Raw genomic sequence first — 23,481 nt, 5'->3', positions numbered from 1 at the left:
CAGGATATGAATGAAATCATTCTTTCTTTTGTTTAATCTTTAAAATGTTGAATATATTAACAAAGAGCGTGTCAGTGCAGTTTGAGCAGTGTCGTTTACTCAAAGTTATTCTCTCTGTGATGCACACAAGGTGTCACTGAGTAAATGTCACAGAAACTGCACCTGGATCAGCAGGAGGAAGGGGAGGAAGAGGAGTACCAGCAGTGTTGGAAAGGTTACTATGAAAATGTATTCCACTACAGATTACAGATTACATGCCCCAAAATGTATTCTGTAACGTATTTCGTTACGTTACTCAATGAGAGTAACTATTCTGAATACTTTGGATTACTTAATATATGATCATGCTGTTTACAGCTACATGAATGTGATTTATTACTATTGCAGAAGGCTACTCTCCACACCAACACCAGCTAGATTTAAATCTTAATATAAATGGTAAATGGCCTGTATTTATATAGCGCTTTACTAGTCCCTAAGGACCCCAAAGCACTTTACACATCCAGCCATCCACACATTCACACACTGGTGATGGCAGCTACATTGTAGTCACAGCCAGAACCGTAGTAAAGGGACCTCTGGCTGATACGTCGGGCTCGTAGCTGAAAACTAGCTTTACTTTGTTGTGTGGGTCAACTTTGCTTGCGAGAGACAGAGAGAGGCGTTGAAAGGCTGCTCCAACGGAGCTTATTGTTTCAGAGGAAAAAAAAAAAAAAAATATATATATATATATATATATATATATATATATATATATATATATATATATATATATATATATATATATATATATATATATATATATGAGATGAGCACTGTTATCTCCACTGTAGACCACTCCACACAAACTGATATCAGCTCCTTGTTGCTCAAGTGTGAAGAAAGAAAAAAGTATGTAACAGCAGGTAACACTGTGACATTAGTGACATATGTAATGTCAGTACAGTAACTGTGCATTGTAACTGTTATTATTACCACGTTATACCCAACAGTGAACATGAATTCTGTCCAAATGTTGCTAAATGTTGAGCTAACACTAGCTTGATGATATGAATGATGGCCTCAGGTCACCTCACCACCTGTGTCCCATAAATGTTGTGTGTTGTTCACATTCTGGTGAAAGGTTCGGTGACTTTAGAAGCTTAATCTCTTTGTTAGCAAAAAGTACACCCAATAAAATCACCCTTTCATAAGCCTTAGACCGTTCACGTGATGGAGCCCTGTGATTGTAGGGCAGTCTAGGATAATTAGGAAGGGTACGTTCATGTTTACGACATGAATGATTCTTTCAACTGTGGAGAAAATGTCTCGTGTTTGTTGCCAGTTGAGTCCATGTTCAGCTGAAGCATTGAGGGAAAAGGTGTCTTTTCATTCTTCACCTCAGCTCCCAGATGTGCTTTTAAAAACCTTTTGTTTTTTAATTGGTCCCCAGGGTGCAGCTCCCACCCTCCCACCCTTCTGCTCACCAGGAAACCAATCACAGTGGATCTCACCTGTCCTCTGAGCCTGCTTGTTTACAGGTGTGTGTCCGGGGCGTCACTGGGGACAGACCAGTGATCAGAGGCGGGCAAAGCGATTGGCTGAGAACGAGGTGGAGGCAGGTCTCAGTGTGAAGGGAAACCAGTCCCAAAACCACGAGACAGGTGGCTGCAGAGACACCTGGAGGGCTGAGGGCGCTCAGGTGGTCCACTGCCTGGAGGAAGAGGCTGAGACTGAGGAGCGTTTTTGTTCAAGCAGAGCGGCGTTTGTGGCTTCAGCAGAACGAACCTCGTCCTTCTTCTTAAAGGGTTTGGAGAGGGTTCGCACAGAGCACGCTCAGTGGAAAACCAACCAGAAGCTTCTGAACAGCACAGGTAAGCTCGCTCCATCTCCTCCATCCACCTGCATCGCAAATAAGAGCTGCAGTAATGTTCGCATTTCCACCACTTTCTCATTGAATTCATATCTTCTATTGTCCTGTTGGTAACAAAAACTGTAAATGATGATGACATAAAGAACACAAAGGACAAAATGAAGCCTTAAAAACATGTGATACATCTTTCAAAGAGACGTAAGGATGAGTAGAAACGAATAGAAACGAATAGAAACGGCTGACTCGATGTTTGGGACTCTGCTTGTTGGTCGCGACCTTCACTGAGGCTGTTTTCATCGCTCTGATGACGCCTCCTCTGCTTCTCAGTCATGATGTCGCCAGATGACCGAGCCCTCGACGACCTGTTGTACGGCAGTGACCTTGGTGACGAGGTGGAGGGGGCGGAGCTGGGCGGCGGCGCAGAGGAGAGCGCTGCTGCAAATAACGTGAATATTATATTTAATTATTCAATTATATACAAATAATATAATATTATTGATAGTAATATTTATTAGTATTATTATTGTATTATTATATTTTTATTCTTGTTTTATACAACATTAGTTTTTATATTTTACTTGTACTCGACTGTCATGTTGTTGCTGACGGCCGATCAGTCAAAAGTTATGATTTCCTTTTGCACACATGCTCTGATTTCACTCATCTAACAGCTGTTTTCTGGATAAAAACACTCCCTGACAGATAAAAACCAAAACACAGCATCTGTACTGCTCTGGTTCATTTAAAATAACATTAATCAGTGAATAAAGAACATTTTGTTGCTGAATCTGATACAAAAACAGTCATAATCTGCTTACAGTTAAAAGCAGTTGGGAGAATATTCAGGTGTTTGTCGGCCTCCTGCTCAGTAACTGTGCAATCACATTTTCTCTGATCCAGATGTGACATCACTGTTATCAGTAAATGTTCACTGACATTGAATCCGTCTGTCAGGCTCAGGCTCCAACAGCTGTGTCCATCCAGGAGCCAGTGACGTGTGCCGGATGTGGCGAGCAGCTGCTCGACCGCTTCTTCCTGTTGGCTGCGGGGCGGGTGTGGCACAACCCCTGTCTGCGCTGCAGCCAGTGTCAGTGCGAGCTGCAGACGCACCCGTCGCTGTACTGGAGGGACGGAAACATCTACTGCCAGCAGGACTACTGCAGGTCTGCGAGGTCTCGCCTTCCTTTGCTTCCTGTTTTTCACCTTTCTGACTCTGGTGTGCTTTCTCCTCCCGCTCAGGATGTTTGGAGGCGGTCAGTGTGCTCGCTGCTTCCAGCCAATCCCAGCTTCTGATTTGGTCATGAGGTCTGGTGAGCTGACTTTCCATCCTCACTGCTTCTCCTGCCAGGTCAGCCTCCACGCTTCGTCTTATTATTTTCAGGTTAAAGAACTCTGAATAGATGCAGACGGTCTGTCCGATGTGTTGCAGGAGTGTGACGTGAAATTAATGCCGGGGAACTTGTACTGCATGCAGGGCGCCAACCTCTACTGTCAGTCTCATTATCAGAGTGACGGGGGCGTGCAGCCCCCCCCCTGACCTGCAGCCCAAACAGCTTCTAGATGGTGAGTGTGAAGAACTTCTGGGGCCTTTGTGGGCATCTTATTTGTTTTATCTTGTCGAGCTCTCCCACTCTATTTGGATTTAAATGTCAAATACAGGAAGTTCCGACCACTCGACTTTAATCACTTTAAATCAGCTCCGAACAGCATTTGGAGATGTTGCTCCCAGCTGGGAAGTCCTCCACTCACTTCACACATGATGATGAGCCCGTTCTCACTCATGGAGCTTTAAGTATTGCAGTCACTCCCACTCCCACTGTGGGAGTGACGCTCCCGCTTTGATGAAACAATCCTGTCACTCATGGAGTCGTCACGTTTACTGCCAAACAGTGAGAGAAGGAGTGAAAACTGATGCAGTGTTTGTGTCACAGCCTGAGCACCGAACCACACTGTGTGCAGAGCAACACAACAGTCACCTGCTCACACCAGCAGCTTTTCCTCATCTAAGCCTTTCCTAACATTCACATCAGCGGGAAACCAGCCCGGGATCAAACTACCAACCTCCTGATAGATGACCTGCTCGTGATGCCGAGTTAACTGGAGCAGAAACATCATGAAAACACGGCGACGGAAGTTTCACGTCCATGGAGGAAAATGTTGGTGTGGAGTCAGCAACCTTCCAGCTCTCACTGTTGATTTTATGTTTGCAGTTTTACGCTCTGACCACCGAAACTAAGATGATGTTTCCAACTAAACGACATATTCAGTCACGTTTCAGGACAGGTTAGATTTGTACCTGGGACGACTTCAATCTGACCACGTACCTGCAGGTCGCACAAGCCTTTAACGTCCATTTAAACCCCCCGGATATTAAAGTCGGTCATCAAACAGCTTAAAGTACTAACGACGAGATCTGGACGAGTTGAGGATCAAACGGAGGTCAGAATAACAGATTCTTTTTAAAAGCCGGCATTTACGCTTCGCTGCTCCGTAGTCCTGATACAGTCACTATGAGAGCGCTACGGAGGCCAGGGTGAAGACCGTTGTTAATATTTATTATCATGAAACCATCAAACGTGATTTAAAATGCAGTCTAGTCATTATCTAATAAAATGTTCAAATCCTTTTCTCAGTCAAACTTCTCTAAAGTTCATTTTGAATGAAAGTTTTGTTCTGCTTTGTTGGTCGGGGCCGAATTCAGCCCAGGTGTCAGGTGAGGGGGAGGAGTCTGTCAGCAGTCCAGAGCCACGATCGGACGACAGGGCGGCAGGTGGGCGGATCCCCCGGAGGACCAAGCGAATCAGGACGTGCTTCCGCAGCGAGCAGCTCAGAGCGTTGGAGTCGTACTTTGCCCAGAAACACAACCCCGACGGTAAAGACTGGACCTGCCTCGCACACAAGACCGGCCTGCCCAAGAGAGTCCTGCAGGTACAAACGTCTGGAAGGACGGGCTCCTTCGAGGCCTCCATTTAAAATGAAACGCCGCATTCTTATTGGCTCAGCAGTGTAACAGTCAAAGATCCTCACACGCACAGGGTTGAAGATGAACACTGACTCACACAGTTCTGATAAACGATGAAGCTTTGCACCGTCTTTATTTCTGCTGTAGGTTTGAGCACAGGCTTCTGGAGCGGGCCTCCAGTGGTCATTAGAGGAAGTGCAGGTTTAGTCACTTCCTGTCTGGTTTCATTTCTCAGCCCCGACAGAGCTGCTGGGGTTTTCTTCTGCTGCACACACATTTATCTCTTTCTGGTTGTTCTTCAGACCTTTTAGAGACATTTCATAGATTTGTGCCATCTTTGAGTTTTTGTATATTTTCATGCAATTTTCCTCCTTTTTGTTTGTTTGTTGTTATTTTGTGTGTCTGCAGCTGTTCTGTTTGCAGAGATGTAAAACAAGCACGGAGATGCAGATAGACTGTAATCATGTGCAGGTACACAGCTGTGGTGTAGGAGAGGTGGGATGCTTCCACTCACGTGGGCCCTTTGTCCTGAGATGAATGGAAACGGTGTGGTTTACTGTGGATTGTGGGCTGAGTGACAAACGTCTTCTTGTCCCTCTCGTTGTCCCTCAGGTGTGGTTTCAGAACGCTCGGGCCAAACTCCGCCGTTCCCTTCTCTCCGATGACTCTCAGGTCAACTCGCCCTCTGCTCTTCCGAGAGCTGCCACCATGGCAACCAGTCCCTCATCCCCGACCTGCTCCCCGCCGGACCGATCGCAGCCTTTTCCCACCAGCACCATCGACCAGCTGCAGCTGTCCCTGCTCACCTCCCCGCTCAGCGAGCAGGTCATCAGCCACCCCTCCCAGGAGCTGCTGCAAAGCCCCGACTTCTTCCCGGACTACGACTCCCAGAGCGCACCGGGGTGCATGTCCACCCTGGAGGTCCACGGTGACTTTGGGGAGGCAGGAGGTGGAGAAGTTAGCGCTGATGCTTTTGGTCCACATTACTGTTAGTCAGTGAAAACACAGTAAATACATGTAGACGGAGTTCAAACTGTGACGAGCTGTCAGATTTGTGAGGTTGATAATAAATATATTGTTAAAATCCAGCTTTCATGTTCTTCCTGTGACGTGTCGAGTTGTTTGTCTGTTTAGCATGAACCTAAAAGCTTGTTGAGTTTCATGCTCTGCTCTCACTGACGAGAGGCTCATGGTAGGAACAGGACACCACCATGAAACATCATAACACGGTGACCTCGCCTGTATGATCTGAAACGGCATATTTCATTTTTACCATTCGTTGGCATCACATCCTGATCACATTCACTGTTTTTCTAATGAACGATCGACTTCCTCGTGTTCCTCGAACTACTTAACGAGTGCATGTGATGGAAACAGTGACAGACTTTCTTCTTTCAATCATTAAAAGGCCGGAGGTGAAGCATTTTTCTCAGAAATCAATTCTCAGGAGATCTGTGGTCACATAATTGGCAGTAATTTGAGCGCAGCATCATTCGGTCTGAGGTCTGGATCCGTCACAGAGACGATTCCTCATCATGAATGACATTCTTTCAGGTGTGTCTGTGTTTCCCCAGCGAGCTGACATTCATAACGAGCGGCGATATAAGGAAGGAATCCCTCGCCGTCCTCAGAAATGTCCTAATGAGTCACCCTCAACAATCAAACGGCGATAATTGCCATGACTCGCTGGGCCTCTGTGATGAAGTGGGTCATCGTTTCTCAGAAGAAAGTATGAAGGTTATCGTGGTCGGCGCTCGCCTTCTCATGCGTCACAGGGCCGAGTGACCAATGGGTGACGGCGGGGCGGCAGAGGAGAGCGGGCAGTTTTTAAAAAGGTCAGATGTGGAGATTCTTCGAGGAGATAGAGCAGGTCATCGCACACGGAGCAAGGTAAGAGACGGCTGCAGGTTTCTGCTGTGTGTCTTCTTCGTTGGTGTTTTCAGTGAATTATTTCCAGATTAATTCGAGAAACAGCGTTTCAGTCAGTTTAGAACTTTTCATGCAGGTTACTGAAATTCAGAATGCTTTAGATGGCTGATGATTAAAAACAACAAACATGCATCAGAAGATGATTGTGTTCAATATTAGAAATATATCAAAACTATTAAAACCAAAGGTTGGAGTTTATCTCAGACACAAACTGAGCTGTGAGCGAGATCTCTCTCTACTGTGAGCTCACCATGGTATGTTGAAGGCTTTTATTGTGAAAGACAAACAGGAAGAAGCCTTTTTCACATGTGCAAATATAGTTACTTTGTTACTGTACTTAAGTAGAATTTTCAGGTATCTGAACTTTAATTGAGTACTTTTTTTTCTGGCTACTTTTTACTTTTACTCCCTACGTTTTTTAAACAAAATGTATTTTCTACTGCTGCTAAACAGAAACACATGAGAGGAAATCCTGTTTGTTAATCACCAGGTAAGATGAGATGAACGAGGAACAGCTGTGGGCCACAGTCAGGGGTTAAAGTTTTTATTTATCCATATTTAACCACTGCTGGTACTTCAGCATCCAGCTCGCTCTACAGAAGAGGAGCGAGCATGAAGGGAGGGACGTTTTTAAAGTGTCAGGTAATTTGAAAGGCAGCGTTTCTATGAGCTCAACAAACATCAGCAAACACACAAACTGTGTGTGTGTTTGTCTCACAGTGTGCTGCAGCTGCTTATTTCAGGGGGAGAAAAGACAGGGAGCTCAGAGTTAAAGGAAGGATGCTCATGTTGCTAAATCTGTGTGACATGATGTTTTTCACAGGGTGAAAGCTGCTGCTGAACAAACTGTGTCACTTAAAACTGCAGGGTTAGTTTGCTGCACTGTGATGGAGGTTACAGGCGGAGTCGGCGTCTATGTAAAACAGCTGCTGTTTTATCTTTTTCTCTGCTTGTGTTCTTTCATTACAATTAAAATTTAAACTGATTTAAAGGTTTTATTTCCACTGATATTCCTGTATTTTTTTTTACTTGAATACTGCAGTATAATCAGTACTTTGACTTATACTGCAGTATTTTTAACACTGGTATCTGTACTTCTACTTAAGTACTGAATATGTGTCTGCTGAAAAAATAAAACTCGTCAGATTGAAGAAGTTTCTCTAAACGTTGTTTATCTCCGTACAAATACTCATTATTCTATCTGGTTACTGACAGCACTTCCTGTTTACTGGGAGGAGGCGGATTCAGGGTTTGTGTGTGTGATGAGACAAACTCAATAATAATGTTCACAGTTTATTTTCTTTTGGTTTTTACTTCAAATGCAGTATTTTTACCCTTTGTTTAATAATATTTCAGTTCCTCTCTCGACCGTTATCATCAGCTGATCAAAGCTAATAAACACAATAACCTGCTGATAAAAGTCTGTTTCTGTTTCCAGATGAGACTTTCTTTTCATCCTGGTGCCTCGCAGCTCACCCTCCTCTCCTTCGCACTCCTCTCCTCCATCCCACACCCCGTCACATCATACCCTTATCCTCCCACCGCCCTCCTGCCCACAGTGGGTGGATCTGAGCTGGAGTCCACCCTGCTGCACCTCCAGGCTGCTCTGGAAGAGCCGGGGGACGTCCGGAGTGAAGCCTGGGCCGAGTGGCCTCGAGACATCCAGCCAGGTGAGGAGGATGACGAGTCGTGGGAAGAAGCAGCTCTGCTGCAGGCCCAGAGAGGAGACCTGATGGCCCAGCCGTTGTCACCCTTCCCTGGGGGTCACTCTCTGGAGAGAATGCACTACCAGGAGGGGGGAGAGGGGGAGGACGGGTGGAAGAGGAACGATGCTCTGACATCCATTGCGGGAGGACTCCAAGCTGTCAGCCGTGAGAAGGGAGGGTTTGGTTTCCGCTTTGGGAGGAAAAGATGGACAGACGGGGAGTGGATGGAAGGAGGAGAGGGAGAACAGAGGAGGACAAGCGGAAGTGACGAGGACGGAGTCAACAGGGACAAGAGACGAGAGCGATGAAAGAAAGAAAGGCTGACACGCTTCAGAGGGGACTGCCAGATTACAGCACACATCATGAACTCTGTAAATGTGACACCTTTTAATTTCATTTTCAGAACAACATGGCACAAAAGTAAACACATAAACGTGGTAACCTGAGAAACGAGATTTTATCCTATGCTCTTGTTCTCCTTCTGAAACAATATGAAGGCTCATGTTACTGGATGTACAGAACAAGCGCGCAGCTCGTCGTGTCTAATCTGAAAGTGTAATATAAGCATGTGCACGGAGCTTCTGTCAGTGTGTTTGTTTGTTGGCTTGAACATGACTCATGAATAAAGAGCTGGGAGGTGCAGCTCTCGGCACAGCTGCAAAGGCTGGACGTTGTCTTGTTTTCACTCTATACTCTTCAGAAGCACCTTTACCTCAGGAACAACTGCACCAGCTCCTCCTGGGAGCAAAAAGGAAACAGCACCACAGAGTCCTCCTGCTCCAGCCACTCCCTCCAGGTGACATCACCTGCGCTTCATCTCCCGACATCACATTTTCAGCTCCCTCCTCTGCTCTGACAGAACTGCATGTTTGTCCCTTATTGACTCGTTTTTATCTTTAAGTGATGACGTATGAATCCTGCCTCCAGGTACAAACTACCCTCTGTTTATTAAGGCTGTTGTGTTTTTAACTTGTTTTAATGTTTTGTATCTTGTTCTATTTAATCTGAACAAGCCCCTAAAAACAGTCAGTGATCCCTGTCGGCCTCTCACGGTTTTTATCATCACTGTTCACTTTAAAGCTCAGTTTTTAAACCCTTACGATGTAACTGCAGCCCATGCAGCAGTATATGAATGACTAACCTCGTATTGTGGATGGATTATCTCAGTTGTTCTCCTGACTGAAGTTTGGTCCGTTTACAGCATCCTGCCATGCGATTGCATTTGTCCCTGACCATCAGGAACCCTTAACGTTAACTTTTAGTGGAAAAAAGTTAGCGTTCATCCTCCAGCTTCACTGTGCTAATGCTATGCTAACATAGCTGTGTAGCTAGCAATCACGTAGCACAGCGGTCCCCAACCCCCGGGCCTCGGACCGGTACCGGTCCGTGAGTCGTTTGGTACCGGGCCGCGAGAGTTGAGGCTCAGGTGTGAAATGTATAGTTTTCAGGGGTTTTATCGGTTTTCAGCGTTATTTTGTTATCGTTTTGATCGTTTACTCTGTTTTCCTGGGTCTTTTCACGTGTGTTATGAATAAATCTTCTGTTTTTCGGTACCGGTAGTTTTACTCTGTTGTATTTATCCGCGACACCTTAAAGGCCGGTCCGTGAAAATATTGTCGGGCATAAACCGGTCCGTGGCGCAAAAAAGGTTGGAGACCGCTGGTGTAGCACATCATTATATACCAGCTAGTCCCAACTTCAGTAACCCTACAAACGTCACTGCTGTTTAGTTTTCTGTCTTCATTTATGTTGGAAGTGACAGCAGAGCTGTACGTTTGGATTTTTCAGAAACCTCTCAGTCAGAACATGCTATATCATGTTTAGGAGGAAACTAGCGAGCTAACTTCCTGCTAACTTCTAACTCCGTTAAATTTAATAAATGTCATAAATTCCGTTTTCATGGATGCCTGGATGTTAAACTTCATAGTTACACCTGGTAGAGCAGAACGCTGATCATTTTATTAAAGATGGAAGAATTTAGACAGTTTTTAACTCTCACTGATGCTGCAGCGTTCGTTTGACTTTGGGACCTGAAGCTGAGTTTGGACCTGGGAATAGCTAGTGACGTCAGACTCAAAGACCGGATACTGAGCCCAACATGGGGGCACAACACCATGTTACCCTGGTAACCGGGTACAGGCGTCCAGTTCAGCCTCCACATTAAGGTGGTGTGAAAGCTCAGCGGGGCAAAGTACTGATCAATTTTCTGTCAGTGTGTCAAAGATGGCAGACTGTGAGGATAGTGAGGGGACGGGTAATCAGGGAAGTGGAAACAGGAGGGTTATAGGACAAAGCTGTAGGCAATCAGGACAATCAGACAGAGAAGGAAGTAAAACAGACGCAGAGTGCCAAACAAACACTGGGAAACTGAATGAGGATCAACTTAGAGGAGAGAATATAACTACAAATATGACTACAGAAAGAAAGACTCACAACACCAAAGTATGAATGAAAATCAGCCACTAACAACAAAACTAAGAACAAAAGCAACACGAGCCCATAAACACTGAAGCCGTTGGCCCTCAAACACAGGTCCCTGTGTTTGAGGGCCAACCTTAATGTAACCGCCATCAGTCGCTGGGCCATTTTTAAGCTGCACGTTCTACTTTTGCTTCTTCTAAAATATTAGTTTCACTTACATGCTTGTGAGTACAGACTGTAAATGAGGCCGATGATTTTACAGTACGCTGCCCTTTCATACGTGACGACTACAACCACACAGAGACACGCAATAACACACGTTTGCATCAAAAAAAGGTCAAACCTATAAAAAGAGACGCATCTGCAGACTGTGGCTACATTTCTTATCACACAAGCTCTGATCCACGACATTCACATGTGGGATCAATGTGCTGGTTTTTACTTTATAACAAGTCTGGTATACAATAATTCAAACAACAAAGATGAAACTGCAGACTGTAACGTTTGAGACTTTTTTTATTTGCTTTTTGCAAAACGAGTCAGAAATCAGAGACGTCTGAAAGTTAGAAACAACAAAACAGCAGAGTTACAATAAAGACTCCATGAGACACTGCAGGGAGTTTATATATTCACACATAGAAACTAAAGTAAAATCTAAATTTAAAGTTAAAACAGACACAAGTAAGACAGACGTTGTGCAAGAGAGCAGTGCAAAATGCATCCATAAATATTAAGTTCAATGAATGACTCTTTGCTTAGGCTGCTGCCCCCACGACCCGGCCTCGGATAAAGCGGATGAAGATGGATGGATGGATGACTGCAAACACAGCCAGCTCTGACTTAAAAAAAGATTTATTATCACTTTAAGTCTTTATTCTAAAAAATATTTTCCAAAATAACTCCGTGTGTAAAATATCTGTACAAGGGTAAAAAGTAACGACTAGAATGAAGTAGTGTCAAAGAAACGCGCCATTAAAATACCTCAGAAGATGTTCAGGACAGAAACTCATCGATTTCACTTTATTAGTTATAGAAAATAAAAATACAGAAGCGTTAAAACTCTGTAACATTTGTTTTATGCTTCCTAAAATATATCTAAATATTTAACAATGGAACAAAAACACAACAGTAAAGTTATGTTTGTTTATTCATCATCACCTTTATTTATAAAGCACTTTAAAACAACCACAGCAGAATAACGAGTGACCTGCACACAGAACAAAAGCTGGTCCCAGAAATATTAACGTTCATTACATTTTTCAAATTAAAAGCATTAAATGTTAAACACCTGTCAGTCCTGCTGTTATTGACCTCGTCATTATTCATCATCACACAGTGAAAACACAAAGTCACAGAGTCATACAGCAGATATTCCACCGATTTATTAAAACATGAAATCAGTGTCATAGTTGTGTTTCCTGTACTCTAACTGCTCACCCTCATGATGGCGTGACGGTTAGCGTTAATGATACCACAGTGACGGTCTGTATGTTAGAAACAAAGATGATTAAACCTGTGCCGTCTTTAGTTACCAGTTTAGAAAATACTGGCGGCAACGTCCTACATCGCCTCGTTCTCGAGTTCTCGCAGCCACAAGTGTGCGCACACCTCGCCCACCCAACCGTGTGACGACACCGCGTCATCAGAATTTTACCGCTGTGGGTCAAAATGTGTAAACTTAAAGCACATATATTTTGTAGCATCATGTCAGACCAAACATGTTCTCAGGCTCTGAGCTGCTTTAAAAAACACTGACGTGCGACTTAAACTCTGATACTGCCCTGAGACGTGAAGCGCACCGCAGCTTTAAAAACACCCATCCATCCACTTCAGGGTCGCTGGAGCCTCAGCTGCCATAGAGCAAAGGGCGGGGTAAACCCTGGACAGGTCACCAGTCTGTGGCAAGGCTGACACACAGAGACACACAACCATTCACACCTATGTGCAATTTAGGTTAATCAATTAAGCTATCCTTACAAACTGCATGTCCTTGGACCGTGGAGGAACCCACACAAACACAGGGAGAACATGCAAACTTCATACAGAAACACTACCTGAATTGAACTCAGGACCATTTTGTTGTGAGGCAACAGTGCCAACCACAACGCCAACCACAACGCCACCGTGCCGCCAGCTTCAAAAACACACAAAACACAACAAAAGCAGAAAAATGCAGAAAAATCGCATTGAGGCTGTTGTTGTGATTTGGTGCCATATAAATAAAAATGAATTGAGTTGTGTGACCTGCTCTGCCCCCCCACCCCCAACAGCAAACATGTGTTACAGGAATCATGTGATTAAAACACACATTATTATTACATTATTTTCACAGATTAACCCTTAAAGCTTTCTTTAAGCGTGTTTCAGTTCAACTCTTCACATCTTTTGGTTTCTGTCACTTCCTCAGCCGGTCCGTCACATTATTGCGTCCCCAGAAACACTGTAGTTGTGCTTTGTCTGCTTCTGCTGTGTTTTCTGTTTGCTTTTTTTGTTGTTGTTGTTGTTGAAGTTGGACCTCTCAGGGCCACCATAGATTTGGCTGCAAGGGGCATTAACAATTCTTTAAACCCATCCATTGAATTAAATGGAATCCCATTTAATGCTGATCCACCTGTAAAGTGCAACAAATGTTTGTGTTGTTTCAGTAAATCTGGTCCCACCGAGTCTCGATGTGCTTCTGTGGAAGCTCTGATCTCCATCTGCAGGGATGAACGCAGCAGCATCATTTTACATGCTCAGTTACTCATAACCAGAAAACCCCATTGATACAAACTTTAGCTCAATTTGAGCAGTGATGCGTCTCAGAGTCGGTTTGAGGTAAACAAAAAAAGGAAGTTTGAGTTAAAAGAAACAGCTGGAGGAACAGTTTGAAACTCATCAGGTTAACTGGTCAGTGACATGAGCCAGCGTTCTCCTCCTCCTTTACAGGAGAGGTGAAGAAGAGCAGGGTGGAGTGGGTGGAGAAGAGTGTCACAGTGATGGCAGCACGAAGTTTAAAGACGGTGGTGAGACCTGCCACACCTCCAGGGGCATCAGTGCCTCTGGGTGTGGCAGCTGGCACATCTGGAAAAGCTCCATCAGTGCTGACAGGTAGGTAGCAGTTGGAGCATCCACCCAGACCATGTTTTCATGTTTCAGCAGGACGATGCTAAACTGCAGACTGCATCTACTCTTAGGAGAAAGTCCACCTGCAGTCCAGACCTCTGACCAGCTGTGAACATCTGGAACATCATGCAAGCAACAACAGCAGGAAGCAGAGTCAGGACAGCTGCTGTCCTCAGCTCAGAGGAGGCGACAGAGACGGTGATGGTGCTGTTACTCACGCTGAGCCTCATTCACTAACATGTGCACATGAAACATAAATACACTGTGCAGAAAACAAGCACACACAAAACTCCGTGAAACATGCACACCGCCTCATTGTGTGCTTCATCTTATGAGCCTTCACTGTGACTCGTGCACGCTCGAAGGCAGTTACACATCTGAGGGCAGAGAATCGACACATGTAGGTAATAAAACATCTGAGCGTGCGTGCACACTGCATATTAATACAGGCTGTTAGTGAAGGACGCCCGACCTAATGTGACTCAGTGCAGAACGATGAGAGAGAAACTCACTGTTACTCCTGACGAACATCGTTCAACTCCTGCGACTCTGGTGTATCTGCGCTGCTCCTGCCTGCGAGCACAGACAGACAGCAAGCATTAAAACTCATCTGCTGTGTTTCTGCATGCATGCAGAGAAACACACACACACACAGAGTGGGTAAGTCAGATGCTTTTGTTTGATGGTCTGACACACGGGCTGTTCGTTCTTACCATTATTGCGTCTTTTACGTAGGACCAGCAGAATCACGCCTACACCGATGAGCACGAGCAGGAGTGCTGCCACCAGACCAGTGACGGCAGATCCATCGCCATCAGGAACAGGTAACAGGTTGAGATCTAAACACACAAAACAAGAACATTACTTCACCTTTGGTTCATTTTCAGTTGTGCTGCTGTGAAAATCAGCTGTGCAGGTGAGGAACATGTGACCCTTAAAGCTGAACACAGCAGCTTCTAAACAGACTAGCAGCACTGCTCTCTTTGCTGATGGCTACACTGAGGGAAACAGCGCCCCCTGTGGATTTCAGGTAGCACACGGTATTACACTGCTGTGTTACTGATGCATAAACTGACCAATCAGATGACTGGACAGGAAGAAACCTACACAGTGAACAGCAGAGTCTGTTTGTGTCTCCAGTTAAAAGAACATTTTTACAACCATGACAGTTTCTTACCCCAGCTCTTAGAAATTCCCACACCGGTCGCTTTGTGAAAGACGTCGCAGCTGTATGTAGCCGGGTCAGACTTTAAAACCTCCACGTACTCTCTCCTCTGGAACGTGTCGTCGTTATTGGGGAGAAGTCCTGAGCTCTTCAGGCCGTCGTCTGCGGTCAGAACACGTTCGTTCCTCCTGATCGTCACTGTGACGTCTTTGGGGTAGAAGCCCGTGGCGAGGCAGGTGAGGACGATGTTTGTCTGCACTCTGGAGTTCTTTGCAAACACGTGCAGATCAGGTGGAGCTGGATGGAGGAAATGGAAAGTGATAAGTGCGTGTGTGTTGCTGTTTGGTTTGATGTTTATGTGGCGTCTGGCACACTGTGTGAGACGAGGCAGACGTGGTGAGGCTCTAGTTTGATGGTTTTTGTGTGTTTTGGTTCAATTTGTCTCAAAGGTGCGTGAAAGAGACTCGGTGACAGTGGAATAATCCATCAGTGAAGGCGCTTCTATGAAACTGACCAAGAACACAATAATTATGTGAGGTCATATTACCACAACTAATTCTAAAAAGTCTATTAACAATGTTTAAAAATAAATAAATGATAATATTATTTTTATTTCATGACAAACATACATTTCTGTTCGAGCTGCTTCTGTCCATAACCCACAAACTTGCTCAGCCAATCGATGCACTCGTTCTCCAGGTATCCCTTGGTGTACTCTTTCAGCACCTGGACGTTGTCCCACTTCCTCTTGGTGGCTTCTGCCTCGGGAGTCGGAGCGACCCAGACTCCGCTTCTATCATCGAAGGACAGGAAGTCGTTTCCATCGTAGCTGTACATGTCCATGCCTCGGACAAACCTGAGCGTGCCATCAGTATGCGTCTCAGCCTCACAGCCGTGCATCCACTGAAGAACGTGGAGGTCTGAAGGACCAACAGTGACAGAAATGAACAAGATATCAGAAGAACAGAGATTCAGAGAGGACACCATGATGTGTGCGTCAGGATTAAAACGGAGCGACAACTTACTGGCTGAGTCATTCTGTCTCATTCGCTCCATCAGGATGCCGATGTTGACCTTGAACCACTGCTGCTTGCTCTTGCGGGACTGTGTGCCTTTATCCCAGTAATCAGCAGGTAAACGCTCTCTCATCCACTCCTGTTTGGGAACCTTTGCCTGATGCTCGCTGTCAAAGTAGTCGATCATCCGCTTGTCCAGCAAACCCATGGCTGTGAACTCGTGGATGCCCGGGAGGCCGACAGGTTTGGAGAACGCCGTGTAGATGTAATGGAGGGAGTGAGTGTCTGAAAGTCACAGAAGGAAATTTTATTAAACACAGGTGAGATGCATCAGCAGATCTCACTCATGATTTTGAAATAGGCCTCTCTCTGGGTGCGTTTTATGAAACGTAAAAGACTTATCCGTTCACCTCAGCAGTAGGAACAGAAGCCTTACTGTGTTAAAAACAACTTTTCCCACATGCTACACTCCATAACTAACCTCAGTGTGTGAAGAGGACTCTCCATTTACATGCACAAACTGGAGTCTATTAGATAGATATGATACAAACCACTGCAGTGCAGTACCTGTAATACCTACAGCATGTTATCGCTCTAATAGGATATTATGGTCGACAGTATCGAACGCTGCACTGAGGTCTAGCAGGACAAGCACAGAGATGAGTCCACTGTCAGAGGCCATAAGAAGATCATTTGTAACCTTCACTAAAGCTGTTTCTGTGCTGTGATGAGCTCTGAAACCTGACTGAAACTCTTCAAATAAACCATTCCTCTGCAGATGATCTGTTAGCTGTTTGACAACTACTCTTTCAAGGATGTTTGATATGAAAGGAAGGTTGGAGATTGGCCTATAATTAGCTAAGACTGCTGGGTCTAGAGATGCTTTTTGAGTAAAGGTTTAACTATCAGGTGATATGCAGGGTCAATGGTAAGTGGCCTGTATTTGTATAGCGCTTTACTAGTCCTAAGGACTACATCCAGTCATCCACCCATCCATTCACACATCCACACACTGGTGATGGCAGCTACATTGTAGTCACCCTGGGACGCACTGACAGAGGCGAGGCTGCCGGACACTGGCGCCACCGGGCCCTCCGACCACCACCAGTAGGCAACGGGTGAAGCGTCTTGCCCAAGGACACAACGACCGAGACTGTCCAAGCTGGGGCTCGAACCGGCAACCTTCCGATTACAAGACGAACTCCCAACTCTTGAGCAGAACTATGTATTTTATTTCTCTGTCACAGGCTGTAGCTTTGAAAGTTTACTCAATGTGGTTGAATTCGTTTTTTGTGTCTATGCATGTCATCTGTTTGTGGTTATACTGGCTAAGAGATGTGCATGGAGCTGCTGCTGGTTCAGCATGATTAGCACGCTTGGAAGCAGAAAGAGATTTATTGATAGCAAATGCTTGTTTATGTATTTAAGAGACAGAAAGCTTGTCGTTAATTCATTTTATTAAATGTAACATAAATTGTTTAAAAGCTATTGATTTATGTCAATGTCACGATTTGACTTCATCAAAATAATTTTCTACATAGTAAAATGTGAACATTTCTGCACTTTCTGCTTAAATGTTAGAATGGCATTTGTTTGTGCGTCTTTATAGTTTTCACGGCGCCATATTGTCCCATACTGGTTTAAAGAGGGGAGAATAAAGTCGCATCAGTCGAAGCTCTCTGCGTTATGAGTGTGGCCACTACCAGCTCCACCACCATCATCAAGTTTGCTGACGACACCGTCGTGGTGGGCCTGATCTCTGATAACAACGAGACGGCCTACCTGAAGGAGATTAGGAATCTGGAGAACTGGTGCCAGAGGAACAACCTCCTTCTAAACGTCAGTAAGACAAAGGAGCTGATAGTGGACTTCAGCACTAAGCAGGAGAGGAACTACCAGACCCCCGTCATCAACGAGTGCCCAGTGGAGAGAGTGGACAGCTTCAAATACCTCAGAGTTCACATCACGCAGGACCTGTCATGGTCCTGTCACATCAACACCGTGGTGAAAAAGGCCCGTCAGCGTCTCTACCACCTCAGACGCTTGAGAGACTTCCAACTGCCCTCCAAGGTGCTCAGGAACTTTTACTCCTGCACCATAGAGAGCATCCTGACGGGAAACTAGGGCTGTTCGATATAACGATATATATCGGATGACGATATGAAAACGTCTATCGTTTGTTTCGTGGTGTCGCAAAATAAACTGTTTACGGCAATATTTTCTCATCGCTTTGATGGTCACTGTAGTGGCTATATTACTTTCTTAAAGTTCTCTCTTTCTCTTATTTATTTATTTATTTTTTGAAAGAAAAACAGCGGGGAAGAGGGCTAAAGGGCAAAAAACAAAAACAACAAAATAAGCAGACAAAAAATCCATCTATCAATCACCTGGATCACCTGTTGAGAACATAATAAACAGCATCACAATGATATATGGGAATATGACAGTAAATACTAAATATTAAACATTATTGTGCAGCACGTAGGATCGACAGAACACAGTGTGCTTTGAGGTAGGAGCCAAAAAGGGTGTAGTTTGTGGGTGTGATCACCCGTGTGTACACCTGTGAGCATGGACGCGCTTGTTTTTAAAAGGTTCCGCCAAGGAGTGAGCCGGTGTGTACCTGGACGCCCACCCCCGGACACAAAGAACCACCAACGCACCGATGTCTGAGGGAGTCCGCCACTGGCAGGGGAAGTGGTGGTGGGGGGAGATAGGCCTCCAAACCTTGGAGGGCCTGAGATGTCCCCAGAGAGGTGGCGCCTGACACCCAACCTGACATATAGACACAGACATACAGGCACACACAGACACAAACATCCATTCCCACCCTCATGCTCTCATATGCACTTACTCCACACTCAACCAACGTGGAGACAGACATAAAGAGACGCTGTACACACGATCACACTCCCCAAGCGTACTCTACGAACCGGGTCTAGGTACCCTTGCCCCTGGAGGGGGGAACTGCACCCAGACCCAGGTGGTGTTACCCTTTTCCCTGCGGTGGGGGGAGGCAGACCGCCCCGACTCCGCAGCAGCAGGGAGGCCCCACACTCCAGACCGCAGTCAGACCGCCAACTCCTCCTCCTAGCCCCCCCGCTCCAGCAGGCCGCAGAGCGCAGAGAACGGGGGTGAGAGAAGACTCCAAACCTCCCTCCACCCGCTCATTGTAGTGTTGATGCATGTGTGTTCTAAGGTGCAATTAAAACCCAGGAGGGCATGGAGCTACCTGCCAGAGACCAGCAGGTAAGCGCATAGCCCCTCCTGCTAGCCCTCAATGTCTACGTCTATTTAAAATTGGCACCCTGGTGACACACCTTCTTTCTCTTATATTTAATATAACCACACTACGGACGGACAAGCGCCTGTTTTTATGTGTTGTCAAAATAAACTGAATCACATGAAAGAGTATGCAGAGTTTACGGATGAGAAGCAAAAAAGAGCCGCCAGGTGCTAAAAATAAACCTTAGACTCAAACGTTAGAACAGGCTTCTCCCCGCAGCACGCCGTGTAATAAATACTCACAAAGAAAACGGCGGCCGTTACAACTTATGTCTAAAAATGTATCGTTTCATGCATCGGTTAAAACACTCCAGGTACACGACGCCCAGCTGGAAACACTTCAGCAACACGAGTTTCACAGAATTTACAGAAAATGTTACATTTTTGTGATTTATATCGTTATCGGACGATAGATGTTTTATATCGGGAGATGAGATTTTGGTCATATTGCACAGCCCTATGGGAAACATCTCAACCTGGTTCGGGAACAGCACCATGCAGGACAGACGAGCTCTACAGAGGGTTGTGCGGTCAGCTGAGCGCACCATCCGCTCCGAGCTCCCTGACCTGCACTCAATCTACAGCAGGCGGTGCTGGACCAAGGCCAGGAAGATCGTGAGGGACCTCAGCCATCCCAACAACAGACTGTTCTCTCTGCTGAGGTCAGGAAAGCGGTTCTGCTCCCTGAAGACCAACACAGAGAGACTGAGGAGGAGCTTCTTCCCGCAGGCGATACGGTCTCTCAATCACACCACCACACAGTACTGACCCACACATACAGTTCTTACACACACTGGACATTCTGGACATTTGTTTACACCAGTGGCTGCTGCACAACTACACTGCGTGGTCATCTAATCGGATCACTTTATCACAAGTCGCTTAAATAAATCACTTTAAGCATATTTGCACTGCACAAGACACTTACACATGTGGATTACACAACCCTGCACATTATGTTTCTTCATACCATTTATTACTCGTACAGCTGCTCTTATTGTTTCTTATATTTCTTCATATATTCTTATATATTTCTATATTGTGTATTTTGTTGTACAGTTATTTTATTTTCAACTTTAATTTATATATTTTATTTTATTCCTTCCTAGTTAAATTGACCCTTTATTTTAATTTTCATATTTATTTCCTCTCCTATCATAGTCTTTTATTTTAGTTCACGAGCAGCTGTCTAAGCATTTCACTGCATATCGTACTGTGTATGACTGTGTATGTGACAAATAAAGTTTGAATTTGAATTTGAAATCTTCCTGCTCATTCTAATCCAAACTCTCATCGTCAAGCATTAGTTACCATGGCGACGGGGCAGGTCAAACGAGGTGCTTTAGTGAAAACTGTGACTGAGCTCAGCGTCAGTGGTTGATTATTAACCTTTATAGAGCAGCGCTCACACCACATCCTCACACTGATCACAGATCAGTTAGAAAAGTAGAGACAAACTAACAGCAGAGCGTCGTCTCGGTGCTTTTAAAGCTTTAAACGTCTGTTTCTGTGAACCAGGATGTGTGAACCAGACCTTCAGACAGCTGCTTGAGGTGGAGCAGTGAGGTGGTGCCACCACACAGAGCGGTGTCTGAGGCAAAGCGGGTGTCATGTTACTGCTACACAAACTGACACCTCTCTGACCTGTGCACGATCCTGAGTCTGCTCTCTCTCTTTGTTTAAGCCTCTTTAGGAACCGACACTTCTCATTAAACCGTCGGTGATTTCCTTTTTCACGTTTCCTGCCAGCGAGGCGACAAAACTGCAGCTGTGAACGGAGCCGAGGTACCGATACTGATCAGCCTTCATCTGTATTTTACTCAGACTGTGTGTGTGTGTGTGTGTGTGTGTGTGTGTGTGTGTGTGTGTGTGTGTGTGTGTGTGTGTGTGTGTGTTCCTCTTGTAGAGAACAGATGTTGAATCCAGTAGTGACAGCTGTTCTTCAGAGTGTAGAAAGCTGACTGCGTGGGCTCGTTTTCTGTGCACATGATATTTTTCAAAGACTTCCTTATCTATTTTTATTTTGAGCTGCTAGTTTTCATGTTTTCTTGGGTAAAGTTGAATCAGTATCAAGTATCAATATCAAGTCACTCTGAGTTTGTATTTCAAAATAATTGCACTTTGAAATTGTACAGAATTTCAAGTGGCTCTTATTTTGAAATCCAAACTCAGGCTGAGCTGATATGGAGCCAAAAACTGTTTCTGTGTTTTCTGTGTAATGTTTTCACTTATGTTGGTAAAAAAGACTCTATTTTAAAGGATATATGAAAGTCACTTTGCAAAAGCTGACTGCAGCTTCGACTTTGTGACAGGAATGTTGTTTGTGGCTCACAGTGACCGGATACCATGATGAGGGAAACAGCTGACATATTTACAGCAGTTTAAATAGGAGGGTCAGAACAGCGGTAACACCGAGAGTCACTGTCGGTCTGTTTCATCTGTTTCTGTTTAATGTGGACTTTATGTGCTGCTCAGTAGTTTGTAGTTTGCCACCTTTACCGTGACACAGTATAAACACGCAGGCTGTGCGCTGTGAAATATTCACGGGTTATTTCACTTGTTTCTACCTCACCGCTCAGAGGAACCGCGTGGGAGTGGGACCCCGCTTTGTTCACGACGCTCAGTCGGGAAATAACGTGAAAATTCAAGATGAACTGACGTCACGAGCGCGGCCGCCGTTACCGTGACGTCATTTCTAGATGTTGGCGTTAAAGTTTGAAGTTACTTCCTCGTCTCTGTATCGATGAGGATGAAAATTCATCTGATCCGGACTTTATCGATGAACAGATCGATAAAAATAAATAAAATAAAGGCGCGAAACCAAACGGGCGTGTCTGTGCGCGTGCAGCTGATGCTGAATGAGTTTCCGTTAACCACGTGTTACCACGCGCACAAAGACTAACGGCTGCTTCTCCACGGTAACCGTCACACGTGCGTAGACTCTGTCCGCCGCCCTCCGGCTCGGTGCCGGTGTTGTGTCAAAAAGTGATTGCTCGTATTTAAACTGCTATAAGTAAGTTGTTGGGCTATAATATGTGAAACATGTCAAATGCTTCCCTCATGGATGACACAAAGTCATCTTGAGCCACAAACAACATTCGTGTAACACGCTTGAAGCCGCGATCAGTTTTTGGCAGCGACTTTAATTTAACCTTTATTTATGCAGTTAAAAAAATCTCATTAACATCAAAAATGTCTTTTGTCAGAGTAAGTTGGCCAACAGGAAAGCAAACTGTTACAAATATCACGATAGTTCTGTAAAAAGATTGTAAGTGGCGATAAAGGCCTGGTTGGTTATAATGTCAGCACAATAACACAGAGTTGTGAAGATACTTGAAAAACTGATATTTTTTAAATTCCATATTTAACCTCTTTGTAAACGCTGTTCGCTGAAGTCTGTTTACCAACATGCGTAAAGATATTACACATAAAAAATACACAGAAACATTGGAAATCCGGGCTCTCGTTGGCTGAGCACGTAACTCAGGCTCCTGCCCGGCTCAGGTTCCCTCTCTTTGTTTCTCAATAAAACAAAGCGACCCACAGACACGCGGGACCAACGGCACAGCCTGCTTTAACCCGCCCGGTGTTAGAAACGGGGACTCACCGGCGCTCTCCGTTAGTCCTGGAGCCCACAGCAGCAGAAAAGCCACGATGAACATTTTGAATCCCTTTAAAGCCTCAGCTCGCCGATCACACCGAGTTTATCCGAGTTCACGCTGCGTGTCCGACAGAGAGATGCTCTGAATGAGGCGGCGCTCAGAGTCACACAGCCCACGGGGGAAAGTACCCTCTACACCACGTGTATATAACTGAAAGATGAGTTATGTGTGAAGTTGCTGAGTAAAATTAACCTTTTGATGTGAAACCCTGTGTATTTATAGCACATTTAAAACAACAGAAGATTATTTTTTACGTAATTTAAATTTAAATAACTGTGGTTCAAATAAACTGTTTGTGAAATATCTTTTTATTATTGTTTATGACATTTTAAAATCTTCTGTCCAGGTCTGATCTCAGGTTGCTTCTATTTCTGTGGA

General features: G+C 45.0%; 4 protein-coding genes across 7 annotated transcripts; 3 read left to right on the top strand and 1 right to left on the bottom strand.

The window, feature by feature from the left end:
- The first annotated feature begins 1,447 nt into the window (after positions 1-1,447).
- On the top strand, positions 1,448-3,390 carry LOC120716524 (LIM/homeobox protein Lhx9-like). Its single transcript, XM_040004032.1, has 4 exons — positions 1,448-1,853; positions 2,180-2,298; positions 2,807-3,015; positions 3,092-3,390. The coding sequence occupies exons 2-4, from the start codon at positions 2,182-2,184 to the stop codon at positions 3,246-3,248; spliced, it is 483 nt and encodes a 160-aa protein (XP_039859966.1). The 5' UTR covers positions 1,448-1,853; positions 2,180-2,181; the 3' UTR covers positions 3,249-3,390.
- Positions 3,301-5,902, top strand: LOC120716538 (LIM/homeobox protein Lhx9-like; the record flags this gene model as incomplete). The annotated part of the gene is made up of 3 exons (XM_040004058.1): positions 3,301-3,415; positions 4,554-4,780; positions 5,427-5,902. Coding segments are annotated over 3 exons (723 nt in total), but the record flags the coding sequence as incomplete, so codon positions are not given.
- Positions 5,903-7,139: 1,237 nt separating this feature from the next.
- LOC120716525 (pyroglutamylated RFamide peptide) lies at positions 7,140-9,602 on the top strand. 2 transcript variants are annotated; one of them, XM_040004035.1, is made up of 2 exons: positions 7,140-7,233; positions 8,182-9,602. In XM_040004035.1, exon 2 carries the CDS (start codon positions 8,182-8,184, stop codon positions 8,755-8,757), a length of 576 nt encoding a protein of 191 aa, XP_039859969.1. In that variant the 5' UTR covers positions 7,140-7,233; the 3' UTR covers positions 8,758-9,602. The 2 variants fall into 2 exon arrangements, with proteins under 2 accessions (XP_039859969.1, XP_039859968.1); XM_040004034.1 differs by lacking the exon at positions 7,140-7,233 and adding an exon at positions 7,244-7,385.
- A 3,756-nt stretch (positions 9,603-13,358) lies between these two features.
- Positions 13,359-23,159, bottom strand: LOC120716536 (H-2 class I histocompatibility antigen, L-D alpha chain-like). 3 transcript variants are annotated; one of them, XM_040004056.1, is made up of 7 exons: positions 23,049-23,158; positions 16,166-16,441; positions 15,770-16,060; positions 15,153-15,437; positions 14,689-14,814; positions 14,488-14,548; positions 13,359-14,091 (listed from the first exon to the last, which is right to left on the bottom strand). In XM_040004056.1, exons 1-6 carry the CDS (start codon positions 23,101-23,103, stop codon positions 14,490-14,492), a joined length of 1,092 nt encoding a protein of 363 aa, XP_039859990.1. In that variant the 5' UTR covers positions 23,104-23,158; the 3' UTR covers positions 13,359-14,091; positions 14,488-14,489. The 3 variants fall into 3 exon arrangements, with proteins under 3 accessions (XP_039859990.1, XP_039859988.1, XP_039859989.1); XM_040004054.1 differs by having other exon boundaries at positions 13,359-13,569; XM_040004055.1 differs by having other exon boundaries at positions 13,359-14,548; positions 23,049-23,159.
- Positions 23,160-23,481: the final 322 nt, after the last annotated feature.

Source organism: Simochromis diagramma, unplaced genomic scaffold, assembly GCF_900408965.1.
Source record: "Simochromis diagramma unplaced genomic scaffold, fSimDia1.1 OVJJ01000474.1, whole genome shotgun sequence".
NCBI classification, from domain to species: domain Eukaryota; kingdom Metazoa; phylum Chordata; class Actinopteri; order Cichliformes; family Cichlidae; genus Simochromis; species Simochromis diagramma.
The sequence above is the reverse complement of the archived record's forward strand: the minus strand, read 5'-3'. Positions and strand labels throughout refer to the sequence as shown.

What these genes read in the sequence shown, in the direction of transcription:
- LOC120716524 (XM_040004032.1), top strand. Translation starts at nt 2,182, where the DNA reads ATGATGTCGCCAGATGACCGAGCCCTCGACGACCTGTTGTACGGCAGT. An exon ending in AGAGCGCTGCTGCAAATAAC is followed by an intron (nt 2,299 to 2,806) that starts GTGAATATTATA and finishes TCCGTCTGTCAG; the next exon opens with GCTCAGGCTCCAACAGCTGT. An exon ending in TGCCAGCAGGACTACTGCAG is followed by an intron (nt 3,016 to 3,091) that starts GTCTGCGAGGTC and finishes CCTCCCGCTCAG; the next exon opens with GATGTTTGGAGGCGGTCAGT.
- LOC120716525 (XM_040004034.1), top strand. Translation starts at nt 7,356, where the DNA reads ATGAAGGGAGGGACGTTTTTAAAGTGTCAG. An exon ending in GGACGTTTTTAAAGTGTCAG is followed by an intron (nt 7,386 to 8,181) that starts GTAATTTGAAAG and finishes TTCTGTTTCCAG; the next exon opens with ATGAGACTTTCTTTTCATCC.
- LOC120716536 (XM_040004055.1), bottom strand. Translation starts at nt 23,103, where the DNA reads ATGTTCATCGTGGCTTTTCTGCTGCTGTGGGCTCCAGGACTAACGGAG. An exon ending in GAAGCAGCTCGAACAGAAAT is followed by an intron (nt 15,438 to 15,769) that starts GTATGTTTGTCA and finishes TCCTCCATCCAG; the next exon opens with CTCCACCTGATCTGCACGTG. An exon ending in GGGAATTTCTAAGAGCTGGG is followed by an intron (nt 14,815 to 15,152) that starts GTAAGAAACTGT and finishes TTGTGTGTTTAG; the next exon opens with ATCTCAACCTGTTACCTGTT.